This window comes from Ruditapes philippinarum, unplaced genomic scaffold, assembly GCF_026571515.1.
Source record: "Ruditapes philippinarum isolate M1 unplaced genomic scaffold, ASM2657151v2 ctg1382_1_1_1_1, whole genome shotgun sequence".
Taxonomy (NCBI): Eukaryota; Metazoa; Mollusca; class Bivalvia; order Venerida; family Veneridae; genus Ruditapes; species Ruditapes philippinarum.
In genome coordinates, this window is record NW_026855801.1 from 85,167 (window position 1) to 102,708 (window position 17,542).

Consider the following 17,542-nt stretch of genomic DNA (forward strand, 5'->3'; position numbering starts at 1 on the left):
TTACGGTATAAAATGATACAAATTACTTAGCCCTTAGGTAAGGGAAGCATGCCTATATATTGTCTGCTTAACCCATTACTTCATGAGCATTTTTTGATAAATGGCTTTTTTCATTGAATAGTCTCCCGTTACAAGTTCAAATTGCTATAATACTATAAAAACTGCTTCAACACTAATCAAACTTGGCACAAATGTTGACTAGACCATTGTCCTTGAAACAACATGCTCAGGTTTAAATTTTCTGTTACCATGGCAACGAGGGGACATCTCAAAATTGCCAAAAATCACTATTTTGCGTTGATTTTTTCCATCAAAATTGATTTCAAAGTGCTGCAACTTCTCAATGGATTGAGATAGAGTCAAATGCTTTTCAGCGTTGGTTACAAGTTACCTTATGATCAATCTGGGGTTATTTATAGCCTCTCACAAGTCCAAAATTTTCTTGGCGATGAGGGGGACTACGCCCCCCTTCAAACCCCCCAAACAGATGGGGGCACATCCCCCTTCTGGCAACCCCCTGATGTATCTTTTGGTTGGGGGGCCGCGCCGAAAAAGTGGTCACTTTTTTAACATCATTTCTCAAACAAAAACAAGTGTTGGGGGCCTAACTAAGGCATTTTTTCACCATTAGAGACAACAAAAAGGGGGGGGGGGTTAAAAGGCGTGTATATGACGTAATGGGTTAAGAAAGGTGGTTGCTTAAAACATTTGAAACTGAGAACAACGTGTACGTTTTGAGAAATGTTTGTTTTGTGGTTTAAGCCATTATATTGCTGAATATCAGTGATTGCTGGTTCAATATTTTCTGTAGATGATAGCCATTCAGCTATTTATCCTTTGCAGACCCTTAAAACCAACATTTTATCCACATTTTTGTTCAAAGGATGATCGTACTGCATTTCATAATGATTTACAATCTTATTGAATAATAATAAACGCTAAAACGTGCTGTGTTTTAGCGCAAGAAGCACACTGGCAATAACAAAAGTTATCATAAGAACTCTGTGACATCTTCAGAGTTATCACAAAAACTCCGGGCCATTTGAAAAATCGGCTATAAATCTGTTAGCCGGTGCTTTATGATTGCAATTTTGCATTATAATTAGGTAATTATGTATGGCAAGGATGAAGACCAGAAATAAACAGGTAAAAACTTGTGAATTGGCAAGTTATTTTGAAATTTTACTGAAAACTACCAGATTTGAAGCAAGAGGCGATTAAAAAATGGCATGTGAATTAGGCTTTGACACATTATACAAGATGTAAGACAAGCTTAATCATTAAAGTTTAATTTAGCATCTAAAACTCATTTTTGAACGATGAAAATAACCATTTTTAACGAGTGTTTTTGTAGTATATACAGATGTTTTCCGACGAACTCCGTGACAGTTATCACAAGAACCCCTGAACAAGTTATCATAAGAACTCCATCCTTCGTGTAACACTTCCTCCCCCGTGCAAATGGTATTGGTTTTTATGTATGTATATTGTCTGCACATTTTCAGTATATTATACGGATAACCGGTATGCGACTGAACGAAACGGATATAGAAAATAATTCACTGTGTTAAAAAAACGGAATATGCATACGTTTGTGTTTGTAAATTAAACTGATTAAATGTGTTCATGTGTTCTGTAAATAAAAGAATATAAAAAAGGATAAAAGAATAATAAAAAAAAAAAAAAAAAAAAAATAAGTAGAATAAGTAGGTGAGGGAAAGAACAAAAGTTTTAATCGATTTTAACAATACTTATCTAACATTGAATTACTACAAAAGTGTTGTTTCTTCATGTTCATTTATTCATTCAATCAGTCAGTCGGAGGAGTAAGATGTTCTTCTTTAGATACATGAATTCGGATTCTTAAATTAATTGATTCAGAAGTAAAGACAACATTACAACATACACTCATACCTTATTGATTAATAGAAGACAGTGATGAATTGAACGAGAAAAAAAACGAGTTTAACTATTTAACATCTTTATGATCGTTCTTCATTAAACTATACTTTTAAAGGTAATACAAGTCAATGTATACAAGTACATGCGTGGGTGATCAGAAAATACGTAATATTAGATTCCTATTAGCCAATAATATTTCATTTAAAATTGAAAAATTAATATTATACATATAAAAATCCAATTGTTAATAATTTTCTTTTACACATTATGAAAATAACATTAAAATATAAAAGGAATGGCTCGGATTACGTAACGACGCTAGGTTATGACGATTTAGACAACGTCATACATAGCGTTTAGCTAAACAATATTTTAAACATCAACATCTCTAACATATATCTTAGGAACGTGCTCAAAGCATAATAATGCCATCATATAATATATTTAAATCTGTTGCATATGTGATTCCCGTTCTTTCCACGATATCACTAATAGTGCTTCTTCTAGTTGAAACATTAAACAAATCCGGAAAAGGGGTGATCCCTCGGAAGCACTGAAACAACAATGGTATATAAATATTGCAGACTTGACTTTATTGACTCTGTTCATGAGAGATAATGTAAAGGTGCAATATCTGTCATTCACATTTGTACTGGCTTGAGTGGCACTGATCCTCAACAATCAATTAGCAGAAGGACAAAAAATAAATATTGAAAATAATCGAGATAGAAAAGATCAACACATTTACTCTAAGATCCAATTGGTATCTGTTTTATGTTTCCATTTGCAAATTTTCAAACGTCTGCATTGCACTATATCCAAAACAGACCAAAACCTTCATATTCCTAACATTGCTCTATAAAAATAGTGTTACCAACATCTATTACAAAAAGTATTTTAAAAATAGATACTCAGCTTTAAATATTTTGCATCATTTCTAAGTCAGTTTGCAGTAGTTCTTAATCGGAGTAGACTGTTATTTATTATAAAGGACCAAGAAGAAATAAGGCTTTAACATAAAAGATTCAATTTGCTTACACTATTTCTAAAGTCGGTTCGGATTTTGACCCAGAATATATGAATCTATTAAACATAATGTCAGCTGACCATGTGAATGTGAATACTATTGCAGCAATATTTTTATAAAAACGATTGTTCGAAAATAGCTCAAATATTTATCCCTATAAATTAATTTCTGAAAATGTCAAATGACTTGTCTTTATGAATTTAGAAAATACTGTATTGTATGTCATTGTTCGTTAGTTTAACCTACTCTTATGTTAATAAATTGCTATTTGAGACCCATTGTACTTTTATTCAAGTTTTTGTCACCTCATTGTATCATGTTGTGTTATTAAAGAAATGTATAGTTTTTCACTTTGAAAATTTACCAAATAAAGAATTTTAATGTTGTTAGATATAAAAAGCAGTTATCGTATGACAATAACGGTGTTAACCAGGTCTAAGGATGTCTTATGTGATATTAGACTTGTTTATTACCCCTCACTTTTTTCGTAATGCTAATTTCCCATAGGCCTCTTGGAGTTATTTTTACTGTTAATGCAAGTGTACCACGTGACTAAGAATTTTGTATTGTTACATAGGTAACGGTATTTTTTAACAGTATAAAATCTGGTCACATGGTCTATTTTCTAAATAAAATGAAATAAAATGGCCGCCATTTTTTCTCGATTCATTCTTATTTTCGACGTTAGACCCCGATATGACATCAATTTCTTCTCTCGAGTAACTATGACACTCATAAAATTTAGTTGTTCGCACCCTGGTGTGCTTTTCGCGTATAAAATATCTTTTTGTTGAATAGTCAAAAAGTAAACATCCATTTTCAACGGAAGTAATTGCAATGTAAATGATTATGTGTCACACTGGAACATGCAGACGATTTAAGCATGCAACAAAGGATTGTTTAACAATTTAAATCAGTGAAACGTTACAGATATGGTGGACAGACATAGGATATCAAACCATGCTAAGAATATTGTGGAAACAGAAGGATCAGAATTCACTGATCATAACCGTGTAAATGGGTTAGTGTTTTGTTTTCTAAATAAAACCTAGCTTATTGTATGTTTATTATTTGTAGATATCATCACTTGCTTAAAGAATAAAAGAAAAAGAAAACTTCTCAAGTAGGCCTAAAGTACACTTAAAACTTAAAAGGTATGAACAGTTTAGTTATTGTTAATCTTGGTTTATCTTTGTTACAGTTAGATTTAGTTAACCATTTCAGATCATCACAGTATTTTTGTTCGGGGTAATAAAAAAATAGCACATGGATTTGTGTGTAACAGTAAAAATATCATCCCTCGTAAAAATACTGTTACCCGAGGCGTAGTATTTTCCTCCGGATGATATTTTTACTGTTACCCACGAACCCATGTGTTATTTATATAATATTACAAATATTGTATGTGAATATAATGATTATGATTTAACTGAGACATTTACACTAGACTCGTATATTTTTCAGAATAAGATGTTGATCATCGTATCATTGACACTGGCAGCTGGTTTAACTTCTTTCATGTTAACAGGTATGAGAAAATAATCCATCATTACTTTAAAAATTTACAATAGAATGATACTTTTTAACCTGATTGAGTTTTAATATAACAGTGTTGAAATTATTTTAAATATTGTAATAATACTTACGTAAATAGTTTATAATCCATTACTGTGTTCAAACATGTTAATAACATAATCAACATTATTCATAAAGAAATGAGAGCGTTTGTGACCAAAAAAATTGTCATCGTCACAGATGATTGATGCCAGTAAATTTGTTATTTAAAATATGAACAACGATAATATGACTTCGATGATATGCTAATTGAAAGGCCCATTAAAGGGAAACCACTGATTTTTTATTTGTTTGGGTCGTCAGACCAAACAAATAATAATAACGAAATTTCAGACCCTGATGTTGTTATTTGCAAGTGCCGAAAGTAGTCCAAACTCCTCGAAGCGGTTACTTCCCTTCATATGTACATTAACGCCGAAAAATTAAGGGGAGGTCATTGCGTAAAGATTGTGAAATGGCAGGCGCATTTATTTTCGTAACGAAAAAATAGTTCCCGATTGGTCGAAGATTTCTAATATTGTGTTATTCTTATAGATATACATGCTAATATTCAACTCGATGATTATTTACTTCAGTGTTAAACAATAGGTTTACCGTAAATAAAATATATCGAAATTAATAAGGGCACGGATTTATGTAATATAAATTACATAAATCCGTGATAAGGGTTACAAACTCTAATTTAGAATATTATTCGTGATACCATAGTGATAACGCATAAAACACGCATAGTGATAAAGCATAAAACACGCTAGTGTTAACTAAGAGACCAATTCAACATTTAAAGCTGCATGCCTCCAGATGAGCTAAAATATTTCAGAAAAATTAAAACTTTAGTAAAAGCTACTGAGATTTTAGGAAAAGTAAAAAGATTCAAGATAAAAGTATTAAGATAAGTGTTACAAACTCTAATTTAGAATAATATGGTATATATTGAATTGAATATCAGTGTTGCAATTAGTCTGATAGCCAATTTACTATAGCTATAACACTGGAAAGAGCATTGGTGATCCTATAATAAACAAATTGGTTTAAAATCTCAAAACCTTCACCTTTCTGACATTCTGAGACCAGAACAAATTCAGCGCCTTCTGTGCTTTGAATTAACTTGATGAGGCTTGAACTAATTTATCGAGACAATTTTCCATTAAGTGTAGGTCTAGACCAATATTTCAGATATTTCTGTCACTTTCAGATATTTCTCTGATTTATTTTTAGGCGTTTGGACCTCAGTAGAGTTCCTTCAAATTAAAAGCTACTATTTTTCTTTAAAAAAAAAAATGTTTTGTCTCTGTTGCTTTTTGCTGATTACTACAGTAATAGTGAATATATTTTGTAACGAAGTCAAAGTACGACTTTGTTTACGTTTTTTGCTACTTTTATGACAAATAGTCTTACACACAGCGCTACAAACTGATGATAAATGATAAAAAAACTTTAAATGCCTAAAATCCATAATTAAAACTGCATTTTATAGCAGTCATAAAAACAGAAATTGCTACAATTCGTTCATAAAGTGGTTTTAATGACGACACCCATACTAATGTTGTTGCCAAGACGGCCAGAATGTGTTTTGTGTCAATGCTTGGAACCTTCTAGTTGTGAAATCGAAATACTAATTTGAACGTTAACAGAAAATCAACAAGAATGGCTTTAGTTTAACGGCATATTTGCCGTGGTCTTATTTTTTTTTTAAAAATAGTTTGTCACTTTGACGTTTCGATTGTCTGAGTACATGTGTGCGTGCAAGAGCAAATAATAGTCTTTATTTCCAAGTATTATCTATAGGTTTTTCTTTGAAAAAAAAAAAAAAAAAAAAAAAAAAAAAAAACTTCTGATCAATATTTGATTAAAATTGTAGAATAATTGCTTTTCAAACCGATTGCAAACTATTTTACATATATATAAAATGCAGCTTTTTTTCTCTTCCACAGAAGACTTTTATCTCTGGAAACATTAACAATATTATGCTTAAAGAACATATGCATTTAACATCCAAGAATATCATTCGTGATACCATAGTGATAACGCATAAAACACGCTAGTGTTAACTAAGAGACCAATTCATGACATTATGCTCATATTTTTATGGTAAAGTTGAGCTGAATTAACTTTATATTTAAAAAGATTGACTGTCAAAATGGTGATTGACGAACAGTTGATATTGGAAAATGTTTAGGGTAAAATTATAAATTTAAAAAGACTGCCCAAACTCTTTTTATAAACTAAGCGTTATAGGTAAATTCTTATGGATATTTAAAGAAATTTCGTTTGGATCTGTGAGTTATTCATTGTATATGCGAACTTAATTATTAAATTATAAAAATTATTGCAAAATGAAAACTTATTTTAACTTTCACCCGTTAAAACACTATATACCCTTGGATGGGCATAATGTCAATTTAACTTATGTGCGTCACTCAAAACTGAAACGTTTATTTTGTATTCCCATCAGAAATCCAAATCCTTTGTGAACGTTTGTTTTTATGTAAAATAAAAAACATCTGTTTATTGTTTAAACGTAGAATCTGTTCCGATAAAACCTTAAACTGTTGTATTTCCTTATAATTACTAGGTTGCTTCATTTTATCTGTTGCATTGTTAACTTCATGTTATTTTCTGTAAACATATAAATTAAAATTGTAATGCTGTTTTTGAAATATGATCTCAGGTGCAAATATCGCTATACAAAGAAAAGACAATGGGGCTGATGAAACATGTGAGTGTGGAAAAAACATAACACTGTCGTGCATTTTTAAGAAGAACACATTTGCCATTGAGTGGATGAAGGCAAACGATATTAAACCGATAGCAAAATGTATACAAGAAGATTGCATATTAAATCCAGATTATGTTGAACAGTACAGTATTTCGTTTGACATGGCACAGGGCTATTTTGACTTGACAGTACTAAAGGTAACCATGGAGCTCAACGGACAAATGTTGGTTTGTTCGGATGGGTCCAACACTGTTTCTTATAACATGAATGTCAGAGGTAATAATTATTTACGCACCAATATATCCTCTTTTTCCAAGAAAGGTACAAGTTAGCAGTATATGTATTATTACACTACTTCAAATGCAATTAGTATGACAATCCCTATCAAAATTTTCAAAAGTTACTTAAATTATATCATATTTTATTACATCACCCTAAACCATAAAACGTAGGGGTATAACGTTGAGAAAGGGAGCAAAACACTGAGATACAAACCCGGCTAAATATAGAGCTTCTCAATTTGGTTGATAATTTATATCGTAGCATTGAGCACTATCAGTTTACAGAGATATGTTGGACAGTTTGCTTGAATTATTCATATTGTCACCTTTAAAAAAATGTTTTGTCACATTAAAGTATTGCAAAAATATTTATAGTTTTCTAAATAAACCATTCTCTGAAATGTACACATTAGTTTCGGTATGTATCCTTTTCTCATGATGTATCTGTTACAGACTACGAGCCTTACCTGACTGATGATAGTAATACTAGGAGCATTAAAGCTGCGTCTGGTTGCATTTCACAAGACACACACGTTTCCTTCAAATGGATAAAGATCAACGTATGTTTCTTTACAGAATTATAAACATATTTAGGTGAAAATACATGAACAATAATTAAAAAAAGTGTTGATAAATCAAAAGCTATAAAAACAAAACAGATTGCATTCTACTTAAAATAGAAACAAAGTCAGTATTAGCGCAAACATCATGACATTTACAGAAGAAAAATCACATGAGTTTAACACAATCTTTTAAGCAATATAGTAAACAGGAGTCCTCGTTTGTGCTGAAATATCTATATCATTGTAAGAAAGATGTACATCATGTATTATCACAAACATAAGTGCGATGGCACTTCATTTGAATTTTTTTTAATTCGTATTACACACTGAACTTCAAAATGATAAGACATCAAATGAAACTATAATGTCATTTCAAAGTTTATATTGGTTCACTTATTGTAAATCTATAAATGCGAACATTTGATTGGATAGTCAGTAGAGCGGGTGTGGGTATTACCGAACATGCGTGCATTGCCGAACATAAGTTTCTTTTCACCCTAACCCTCCTAGTATTCCTCTAATAAGGCAGTGACATCATAAACATGATGTCATTTCCTTTCCCGACATATCTTTTACTTTTCCACCGTGACCCAGCAAAGATTTTCAAGACTTAAATACCACGACGCTTGACAATTGGTACTTTATTACAAATATTCTAATTTTAGATACCTGACGTCATAAGGTTAAATGGTCATGTGATTTCGATTAATCACACGTTTCATGTTATTTGTTAAACTAATTAATGTTCTGTGATGTGCAAAATAACTTCAGATGTCACTTAGATATTTATTTACTGAGTTATTTGCATGTTCAAATTCAAAGTTATGTATTACCGAACATAGTGCTGTGTAGGAGCACATTTGTCTCGGAGAACATTTGTCTCGAAGTGTCAGTGTCCTGTTCTGCATGTCACAATGAAAATTTCTACCACTGCAGTACCCAGAACCCTAACACATATGCAGCGAGTCCATTCTTATCGTTATTAATTGTGACACGTATCTTTCCGATGCTTAAAGTTTTATAAATGATTTAAGAAATATTCTAAGTAACAACAAGGTAACATATGGTATAAAATTTTCGATAGCAAATATACGTTCTAAATGGATAGTTTTGCGTGCGCATGCGATTTCTATTACGTGCCTCGCATGAATAGTTCTACGCCCAGAGTGGGTGTCGAACCTACAGTGGTTAGGGACAAGTGTTTTTTTAAAAAATCACTCGGCCACGGAGGCCCGTACATGATCTAAGGAAGAAATTGAGAAGACCATCTAACACGTATTTTGTTTTCATCAAAAAGAAAAAAATATATGCTATTTTCCAAAAAATGCTGTTTACAGATCCGCCGTCAATAAAGCACTTACAACGTGCATGCGTTTCTTAAAGAATCCGAGGAATGCCATAATAATGGAATATCGGGCCTCGCAGAATCGGGCGAGACGCGACATTTGGACGAGACACGAAGCGAGGCACGGTATTGTAACACGAGATCTCGCAATGCCGAAGCATCCCGTATCACGAGATTTCACGGTAGAATATGATGTCTCGCTTCATGTTTACAGAAATTTCGCTTTTCGTGTCTCTCAGTAAAATCGCTTCGTGTTTGTGCTTGTCAAAGGCCTGACAATGGTTAAAGAAACATCGCAGGAGCCACCAGGCCTTGTCGCGTAATGACGGAAAGGTTATTTGAATCTATTTTTTCACTCTGCATGGCCATGGGACAAATACGACCGCATCGGACTTACGTAAGACAAATGTGCTCCGAGACAAATGTGCTCCTACAGTGCTCACAATGATTAAACAACACAGTTATCATTATTTTAGCTTAATAAACTTATCTGAATATAGTTATAGATCTAGTTGTAAAATAGATAATTTTATACATATGAATAAATAAATAAATAAATACATTTTAAGAAATATATAAATCAAAATAACTAATCAATTATTAATCAATTCATTCATTCATTCATTCATTCATTTAACAAATAGGTAGAAAGATAAATAAATAAATAGATAAATAAATAGCTCTAGTTAAAGTTAAAAAAAGATCAGACAGACAAATATAATTATAGATAATTCCTTTATGAATAAACATGCAGATAGGCGCAAAACGGCAGCGATACACTCAGCAGAAATGCTTGACCATGTTCGTTCAAACCATTTTGAAACAAGGAACAAAAAAGTATGGGATTCCAAGTCTACCTCAAATACTGTGTGCTATGAAATACACCACAAAATGAAATGATATTTTATAATCTTATTATTTTCAGGTGAAGATAAAATTTTATTGAAATGTTGGCAGTGTTGAAAATAACGCATGTTGTACGGTATTACCAATATGATCGGTATAAATGTCTTACTCTCTTATATTAAAAGTGCGTAATTAGGTGTTATGTAAAAGAAAACTCATATTTGTCAAGGTGTACTGGTGCATTATCGAATCTATTATTTCACTTAAGTGTTCGGTAACACCCAATCCGATCTAAATGGTTAATGCACGCATGACATGAACTTCACATTTTGTGGACATGTTTTCTTTTTTTTGTAGGCTAATGTAATGTTGAACAGAAATCAATCCAAAAATCATAGGGGCAAAAAGCAAATACAAGCTGTACAAATGATTCTGATTTGCGGAAATGGCATGAAGTTTACTTTATTAGCAAATAATTGCCGCTACGGCAGTTTTGAAGGGGGAAATTTATTATTTGAAAGTCAGCGATGTTACGGGAATGAGAGCAAAGTCATTCATTTTCAGATATTTGGCACAGAACGTACATAAATAAGAAAACAAGGTGATTATTGTTTATTCGATAATATCCTGCCGGTGCAACATGACAATTTCCCCATTTTAACCATTTTTACAAAGATGACATTTGTCCGATAACACACACATATTTTGAAGGGCGGACTTAGTCTTCAAACATCTGCTGTGTTTACATAGCATGTCACTCAGATCTAATTGTATATACAAGTATTTAATGATTTTCCCTTTTCTATTCACCATGAATATATTTTCGAACTAACTAATGGCTTAAAATGTTAGGTTTTTTCATAATAATCCTAATTCTGTTATGACACTTTAACAGCATACTGAGAGCGAGACATAACATTAGATTTTGTTTTAGTAATTCAAATGAAATATTTTCAAAAAATAGGTTTCCTGAAAAAACATTCTTGGGAAATCATTTTTTAAAGTACAATTTGTGGCTTTCCTACATGTATACATTCAGACTCAAGCAAATGCTTTTATGAATATACCGTATTTTATATTCGGTGATTTTTGATTTGTTAGAATGTCCGTCGAAACGATATATCAACAAGTAGTTTAAATTTTGTAGATGAAGGTTTATTGTCGTTTTATCTGTAAAAATAAATGACACAAATTAGCTTAAAAGGTTGGCGTGAAAGCTGACAATCTCTGGTTTTGACATCCTATGCTGCAAACTAGTATGTATAGGAATTTACTAAACATAGGAATATCATTAATGAAGTTTCTGATCTTAACTAATTTTGTACTTTGTATTTTAACTAAGTTTTTATTTCTATTCCTGGTAAAAGGGTAGATTAAACTGCAAAAGGTAATTAATTGATTCCCTTTGCAGATGAAGAACAATTAAACAGCAGCGTATATATAGCAGTTGTTGCTACGCTTAGTTTCCTTGCAATACTAGTACTGACAGTTACTGTAATTGTACATCGCAAGGGCAAGTACTTTCGAAGCAGGTAAAGTTAGATTCTCAGCCTTTTCTATTCTTAATGAAATTTGAAATGTAAAACAATTGAAAATAAGCTGATTCGTGGTAAATTAAAATAACTGAGCAGTTTATTTCTTAACAAATTGACAATCTTTAAATTTTAATTCTTTAACAAAGAAAAAACTATTTAATAAGATGCTTTAAAAAGTTTTAATGCGGAATTCACATACAATTATTACAAATACCTATTGTCTTTCTAGGTTCTGTTGCCGATTTATTTCGAAACAACTTTATGAAAGTAACCTTTCTTACTTTTAATATACAATATATAATGGATAATAATGTTATATTGTGTTACCGTGTCTTTTATATATAGTATAATTGTCTAATCACAAATAGACAAAGCATATTGGTCAAGTACCTGTTATCTAAATATTGTCTCTCTCCAGTCAGCCAACTTTATGTTTCGTTTTGTTGAAAGGTTGACAGTTACATGTATATGTTAATTGGTTAGAAAGAGTGAATATGGTTGAAAAAACCTTCTCCAAGTTAACTTATGTTTGCAATATATATTGATATAAGTTTAAGAACAAGTTTTGTTCGTGATTGTTAATTGTACTTAAAGTAGTGGAAAAATGCCATATTTTTGCCCTAAATGTCTTGTGAGAGGCTAAAGAGGCCTCAGGTCGACCTAAAGGTAACGGATAACCAACGCTGGAAAACTTTTGACTCAATACTAATCCATTGAGAAGTTGCAGCACTTTGAACTCAGTTTTGATGGATAGTCAACTCAAAATAGTGATTTTTGGCAATTTTGAGATGTCCCAACGTTGCCATGGTAACAGGAAAGATAAACTTGAGTATACTGTTACAAAGGTTATGGTCCAGGTAGCATTTGTGCCAAGTTTGAACAGTATTAAAGCCTTTTTATAGTTTCATAGCAATTCAAATTGCTGAAAATGACCAAACATTGTGAAGCGTTGCTTTTCACACAAACCGGGTTAAGACTAGCTCAAAAACACAATTTTCAAGTTATTTCTGAGAAAAATTCTTCAATTATTGTACTATAAATTTCTGTAATGAGTGACCTTACTGATTTTTGTAACAAATTGTTATGTATTTAGGGTTTTTGAACCATAATGGAGTGCCTTTAAGTCGCTGTGTATTGCGCAATAAAATTTTTTTATGCCTTCACAACTTGTCATTCATTTTTAATCTGAAATTGTCTTAATTTTTTCTTGGAACAGAAGAATGTCGTCTGAAAAAGAAGATAAGGGAGTTAATGAGACATCTTCATGTTAGTATTTTATCGTGAAGTTAATATTTCTGTTCATTAAATCTGACTTCTATTCGTGGTATAGATTTCTGCAGGAATAATTCAAGGATTTTCTAATTGTTGAATATTGTATCTGAAAAAAAAGTTTTTATGTATTTTTTATAAAGTTTATTCAAAAATACTTGATTTGATATTTATATGTTATAATACACGTTTGTTTATTAAGTGACTGTCTTATAAAAATAAATGGTACGATATAAGATGAAACCTATAACTAAAGTATAAATTATGTCGAGACTGGTAACGAGTAAAACTTATAACGTATATAGTAAAATACTATTAAGCAGTGAGAAAATTACTATGAGGTGACGTCAGTCTGCAGTTCTACTCCTGATCAATGTCACGGTTTAATTTTGTAAGACATTTTTTTATCTTAAATTATTAGCAAATATAATAATTATGCAGAACTTTTACGTGTTTCAGAAGTTGAAATAATGTATGTAAATGATTGATAGTAAAATGCAATCAATCTGCCGGCGTTTAAGCGTTTGACAAATGTTATTTTGAAATATCATATTGTTTTTTTTTCTGCTTCCGATATGACATGCTTTCTATTCTTATAAGGCTCGCGAATTCGTTACGTTTTGATTTTGTCTATATAATAAGGTCATGGAACTTTAGACCTAAAAAATAGTCTCAGCCTCTTTTGGGATAAAGGTACAAAAGATTTAAAACAATTATTCGAAAATAGATTCTTATATGCGGTCAGTAAATAATATTTTTTTTCCATATGAACATATTTTATTGCAGCTAAATGTCAGTTTGAAAATGGTGCGAAAGTGAATGCCGAAAAACCCGGCCTTCCTCAACATAACGACATAAATGAAAACGACGAAGAAATGAAGTTTTTGTCCGCCCAAAGTACAGAATGTGTCGATATTGATTTAAACTTTGGAACACATGGCGATGAAAGAATAAACAAAGCTAGAGGATCTAGTACATTTGGCCTTACACCAAGTATATACTTGTCGCTTGTCATTTTTATATAACTTTTATTGAGATTATATGAATTACTTTTTACTATACGTTTATGACCATCATAATAAAATTATAACCATGTAAACGAACTTCATTGAAACATACGTGGACATGAAATATGTTGAAGAAATCTAATTTACTTTCCAGATTGTAATATAAAAACATAGCACATTATCTCGGGTTTGCACTCAAACAATTTAAAAGGGCATTAAGATATCAAATTATTCTCAATCAGAGTATTTATTTTCAGAATCTCAAAGCCGTATTTGCAAAGACCCGAAAGTACAATTAAACGAAAACAAGCCAATGGTTAGTTCAATGCAAGATGAGAGCCACAGAGAACATAATTTACCGGTAAGTAATTCATTTATTAACAATGAAACTCTTTATTCTTTTTGATTCAAATGTTTAAACCTTTATTGAGAATGCAGTAGAATTCAAACATGGCTACTTGATTGCCATTTTAAAGAGAACATCTCATATTAACTAAGATATTTTACCTTGTAATAAAATATACAAAACAACTTTTGTTGTTTATTTTCAGGATCAAAATTACTTCACAACTGCTCAAAACGAGGAATTCCTGAAAAATTGAGAACAACCCGGCAAAGGAGTAATTAAATCAGTTTATGACATATTGTCAATTTCATTTCTTTGAACCATAGGTGATATTACGGTTGAAAAGCCAAACACTTTTTAGTAAAGAGAAAAAGCCTAAGTACACAGCGACGGTTTATGAATAAATATTACTAAACCATTAAAAGACCTGCTGTCTTATATTACAAAGTAACTAATTGATTATCTTCCCAATTTAAAATATAACAACACACACTATCAAAACAAAACAAGAGTCTTGTGTGGTTACTATTGTTTATTTTTCATAAAATTTTACAAGACGATGTAAAGCTCTATGACTTTTTGTATTAAATATGAAACAATTAATATGAAAATACTTAAAACAAGTTTAAAGACACTTCTACTCATTAACAATTAGAATAATGTTAAATTTTATGTAGAATTTGAACCAGCGATTTAACAAATATTTGTGCAGAGTTTACTAAGAGTTTGTTCATATTGATCTACCATTATATGATACACTGATAAACGCTCTCTATATATGTGTCATGTGTTATATTTTTGAATCGTATTAGTTAGTACTTTAAACAAAATTGATTAAGTTCCAACACTGTTTAAACGACTATATAGTAAGGTCAGTCAACCCTTGGACCGATGATCATCGGTCCTCGCTTCACTGACTTTAACAATTGTTGTTTTACAATAAAAATACAGCGAATGGTACAGTTTAACTCTTGAGTACACTCCAATGTTTTTGTAGGAAAAACACTATCAGAAGGCGTTGATTTGTTTGCTCTTTTTTCAATTTTTTTAAATGCTTCCTGTTTTCTAGACTTTCGATTTTCTTAAATTCGTCACTGTTTTGATTCGCAATACTTATACATTTCTGCGCTTTAATTCATTTTCCGTTACTGTTCTGCTGATATAATCTTTTATTGTGAAAATTGTGAACATAAAATAAATAAAACAAAATCATCCAGACTTTTTGTATATTGGAAGATTTGAGTCAAAGTTATTGAGTGGTTAAATCGCCCTTAACCTACAGTAGATTAGCTTTGTAAAAGTCACGCGGTATTGCATGTAGACGGAAACTATTGCTATTTTCAGAAAGAGAAAAAACCAAATTATTTTGAACAAAAATTTGTAACAGAGTTACCGACGGAAGTTTTATATGAAGCATACAATTGGCTATTTCAAAAGATTGAGGTATGGATCTCAGGACTTTCAGTCCAAAATTATGATCAATGCTAGATCTGCAAATGCATCAATACATTTATTTAAAAAATAAAATGTAACATGGAATTTAAAAATCTATCATGTTAAGCTTTAACCTCTAAGTGTGACCTTGACTTTGGAGGTAGGGGTGCAGGTGTTTTCTTGACATATCGTCTTATTATTGTGTTTATTTGTGCCAAGTCATTTCAAAATCCCTTGAACTATGAAGAAGTTTTCTAGATCGGACACAAAATATTCCCTATAACAGACTATAAGTTTTTTTACCTGCAAATGTGACCTTGACCTTGGAGGTAGGGATGCAGATGTTGCGCATGACACACCGTCTTATTATAGTGACTATTTGTGCCAAGTATTTTCAAAATCCTTTTATCTATTAAAAAGTTATGGACCGGACACAAAATATAATCTTTACAGACTATGTTAATATTTGACCTCCAAGTGTGACCTTGACCTTGGAGATAGGTAACTGGTTGTCGCGCATGACACATCGTCTCATTATTGTGAACAACACTAGCAAGTATTTACAAAATCCCTGTGGACCGACACGACATATACCCTCAAAGAGACAATGTTGACTTATAATGAGCAAGTGCGACCTTGACCCTGGAGGTAGGGGTCTGGTTGTTGGGCATGCCACATCATCTAATTATAACAAACATTTGTGCCAAGTTATTTCAAATTCCTTTGATAAATGACAAGGTTATGAACCGAACACGTAAGTGTGACGGACGAACTGACAGCCGGACGGAGCCTATTTATATATCCCCATTTTTTCTTCGAAAAGGCGGGGTACAATAAGCTGCTGTATTAACTAGATATCTACAGGAATCCATGGGCAATATGAGAGCATACGTATTATTCTCACAAATTCACAATATACTATTAGAAATGTAAACAGGGAAAAAAATCAACACGTCTTGAAATGCACATGATGAAATTTTGACTTAATGTAAGGGATACGTTAGTGTTAACGTCATAATGATGATATAGCATGTGAAGCTTGTGCACCTAGGGTTTTGTTTGTATATAAGTTCAATATTTATAGAGAAAATGCCCTTGACTTTTGTTACAACCGTTCAAAAAGTCTGTAGACAAATTTCAAGTTGGATAGTTATTTAAAAATCATTTTAAATCAAAAAAATATTGTCATAACCCATTCTGCTCAACAGCACAGATCACAACTGCGCTAATCGGTTTGGGTCTGTCTTTCTGTTTGTCAGTAGATTGACAAAACGGTGGAATTGAACACATTTCTATTTTGACAGTTATGTGAACTTTATCTTTCGAAGAAATGACAGATATTGTCATAACTAACTATGTGGCAATGGTGTAGATCACCTTTAAGGTTTTGTTTCACGTAATTACAACGCAATTACATTGACACTAAATTTGTTCTTTTTTTGCAAAATTTTAACTTATGACAGATAAATTTTTATTTTTTTAATAATATTTATACCGAATTCGTAAAAAAACCAACAACATTTTAAATAAATAATTATCTTCTGATCGTTTAAATATAATATAACTAGTTTGGGCCTTATGAAACAATGTAAATCCTCGTTCTTCTTTAAGTCTATTATCAGCTAAACTATTCGAGGCTATAATAAGCATAATGTAATTTTAGAATGTATCATTCGATATGTATTCAGATGAC

At 31.5% G+C, this 17,542-nt stretch overlaps 2 protein-coding genes across 4 annotated transcripts; both read left to right on the forward strand.

The window, feature by feature from the left end:
- Nucleotides 1-1,521: 1,521 nt before the first annotated feature.
- Nucleotides 1,522-9,140, forward strand: LOC132744419 (uncharacterized). 2 transcript variants are annotated; one of them, XM_060733126.1, is made up of 5 exons: nucleotides 1,522-2,017; nucleotides 3,728-3,950; nucleotides 4,394-4,457; nucleotides 7,176-7,499; nucleotides 7,958-9,140. In XM_060733126.1, exons 3-5 carry the CDS (start codon nucleotides 4,400-4,402, stop codon nucleotides 8,086-8,088), a joined length of 513 nt encoding a protein of 170 aa, XP_060589109.1. In that variant the 5' UTR covers nucleotides 1,522-2,017; nucleotides 3,728-3,950; nucleotides 4,394-4,399; the 3' UTR covers nucleotides 8,089-9,140. The 2 variants fall into 2 exon arrangements, with proteins under 2 accessions (XP_060589109.1, XP_060589108.1); XM_060733125.1 differs by lacking the exon at nucleotides 3,728-3,950.
- A 1,760-nt stretch (nucleotides 9,141-10,900) lies between these two features.
- LOC132744417 (uncharacterized) lies at nucleotides 10,901-15,621 on the forward strand. Of its 2 annotated transcripts, none has more exons than XM_060733123.1 (5): nucleotides 10,901-11,790; nucleotides 13,013-13,059; nucleotides 13,849-14,055; nucleotides 14,327-14,430; nucleotides 14,621-15,621. In XM_060733123.1, exons 2-5 carry the CDS (start codon nucleotides 13,014-13,016, stop codon nucleotides 14,669-14,671), a joined length of 408 nt encoding a protein of 135 aa, XP_060589106.1. In that variant the 5' UTR covers nucleotides 10,901-11,790; nucleotide 13,013; the 3' UTR covers nucleotides 14,672-15,621. The 2 variants fall into 2 exon arrangements, with proteins under 2 accessions (XP_060589106.1, XP_060589105.1); XM_060733122.1 differs by having other exon boundaries at nucleotides 10,904-11,790; nucleotides 13,010-13,059; nucleotides 14,621-15,620.
- The last annotated feature ends 1,921 nt before the right edge of the window (nucleotides 15,622-17,542 follow it).

Bases quoted from the DNA above. Each gene is read 5' to 3' on its own strand.
- LOC132744419 (XM_060733126.1), top strand. From the start codon at position 4,400: ATGTTGATCATCGTATCATTGACACTGGCAGCTGGTTTAACTTCTTTC. The intron at 4,458-7,175 runs GTATGAGAAAAT...ATATGATCTCAG, and splicing joins AACTTCTTTCATGTTAACAG to GTGCAAATATCGCTATACAA. The intron at 7,500-7,957 runs GTAATAATTATT...TATCTGTTACAG, and splicing joins TTATAACATGAATGTCAGAG to ACTACGAGCCTTACCTGACT.
- LOC132744417 (XM_060733123.1), top strand. From the start codon at position 13,014: ATGTCGTCTGAAAAAGAAGATAAGGGAGTTAATGAGACATCTTCAT. The intron at 13,060-13,848 runs GTTAGTATTTTA...ATTTTATTGCAG, and splicing joins AGTTAATGAGACATCTTCAT to CTAAATGTCAGTTTGAAAAT. The intron at 14,431-14,620 runs GTAAGTAATTCA...GTTTATTTTCAG, and splicing joins ACAGAGAACATAATTTACCG to GATCAAAATTACTTCACAAC.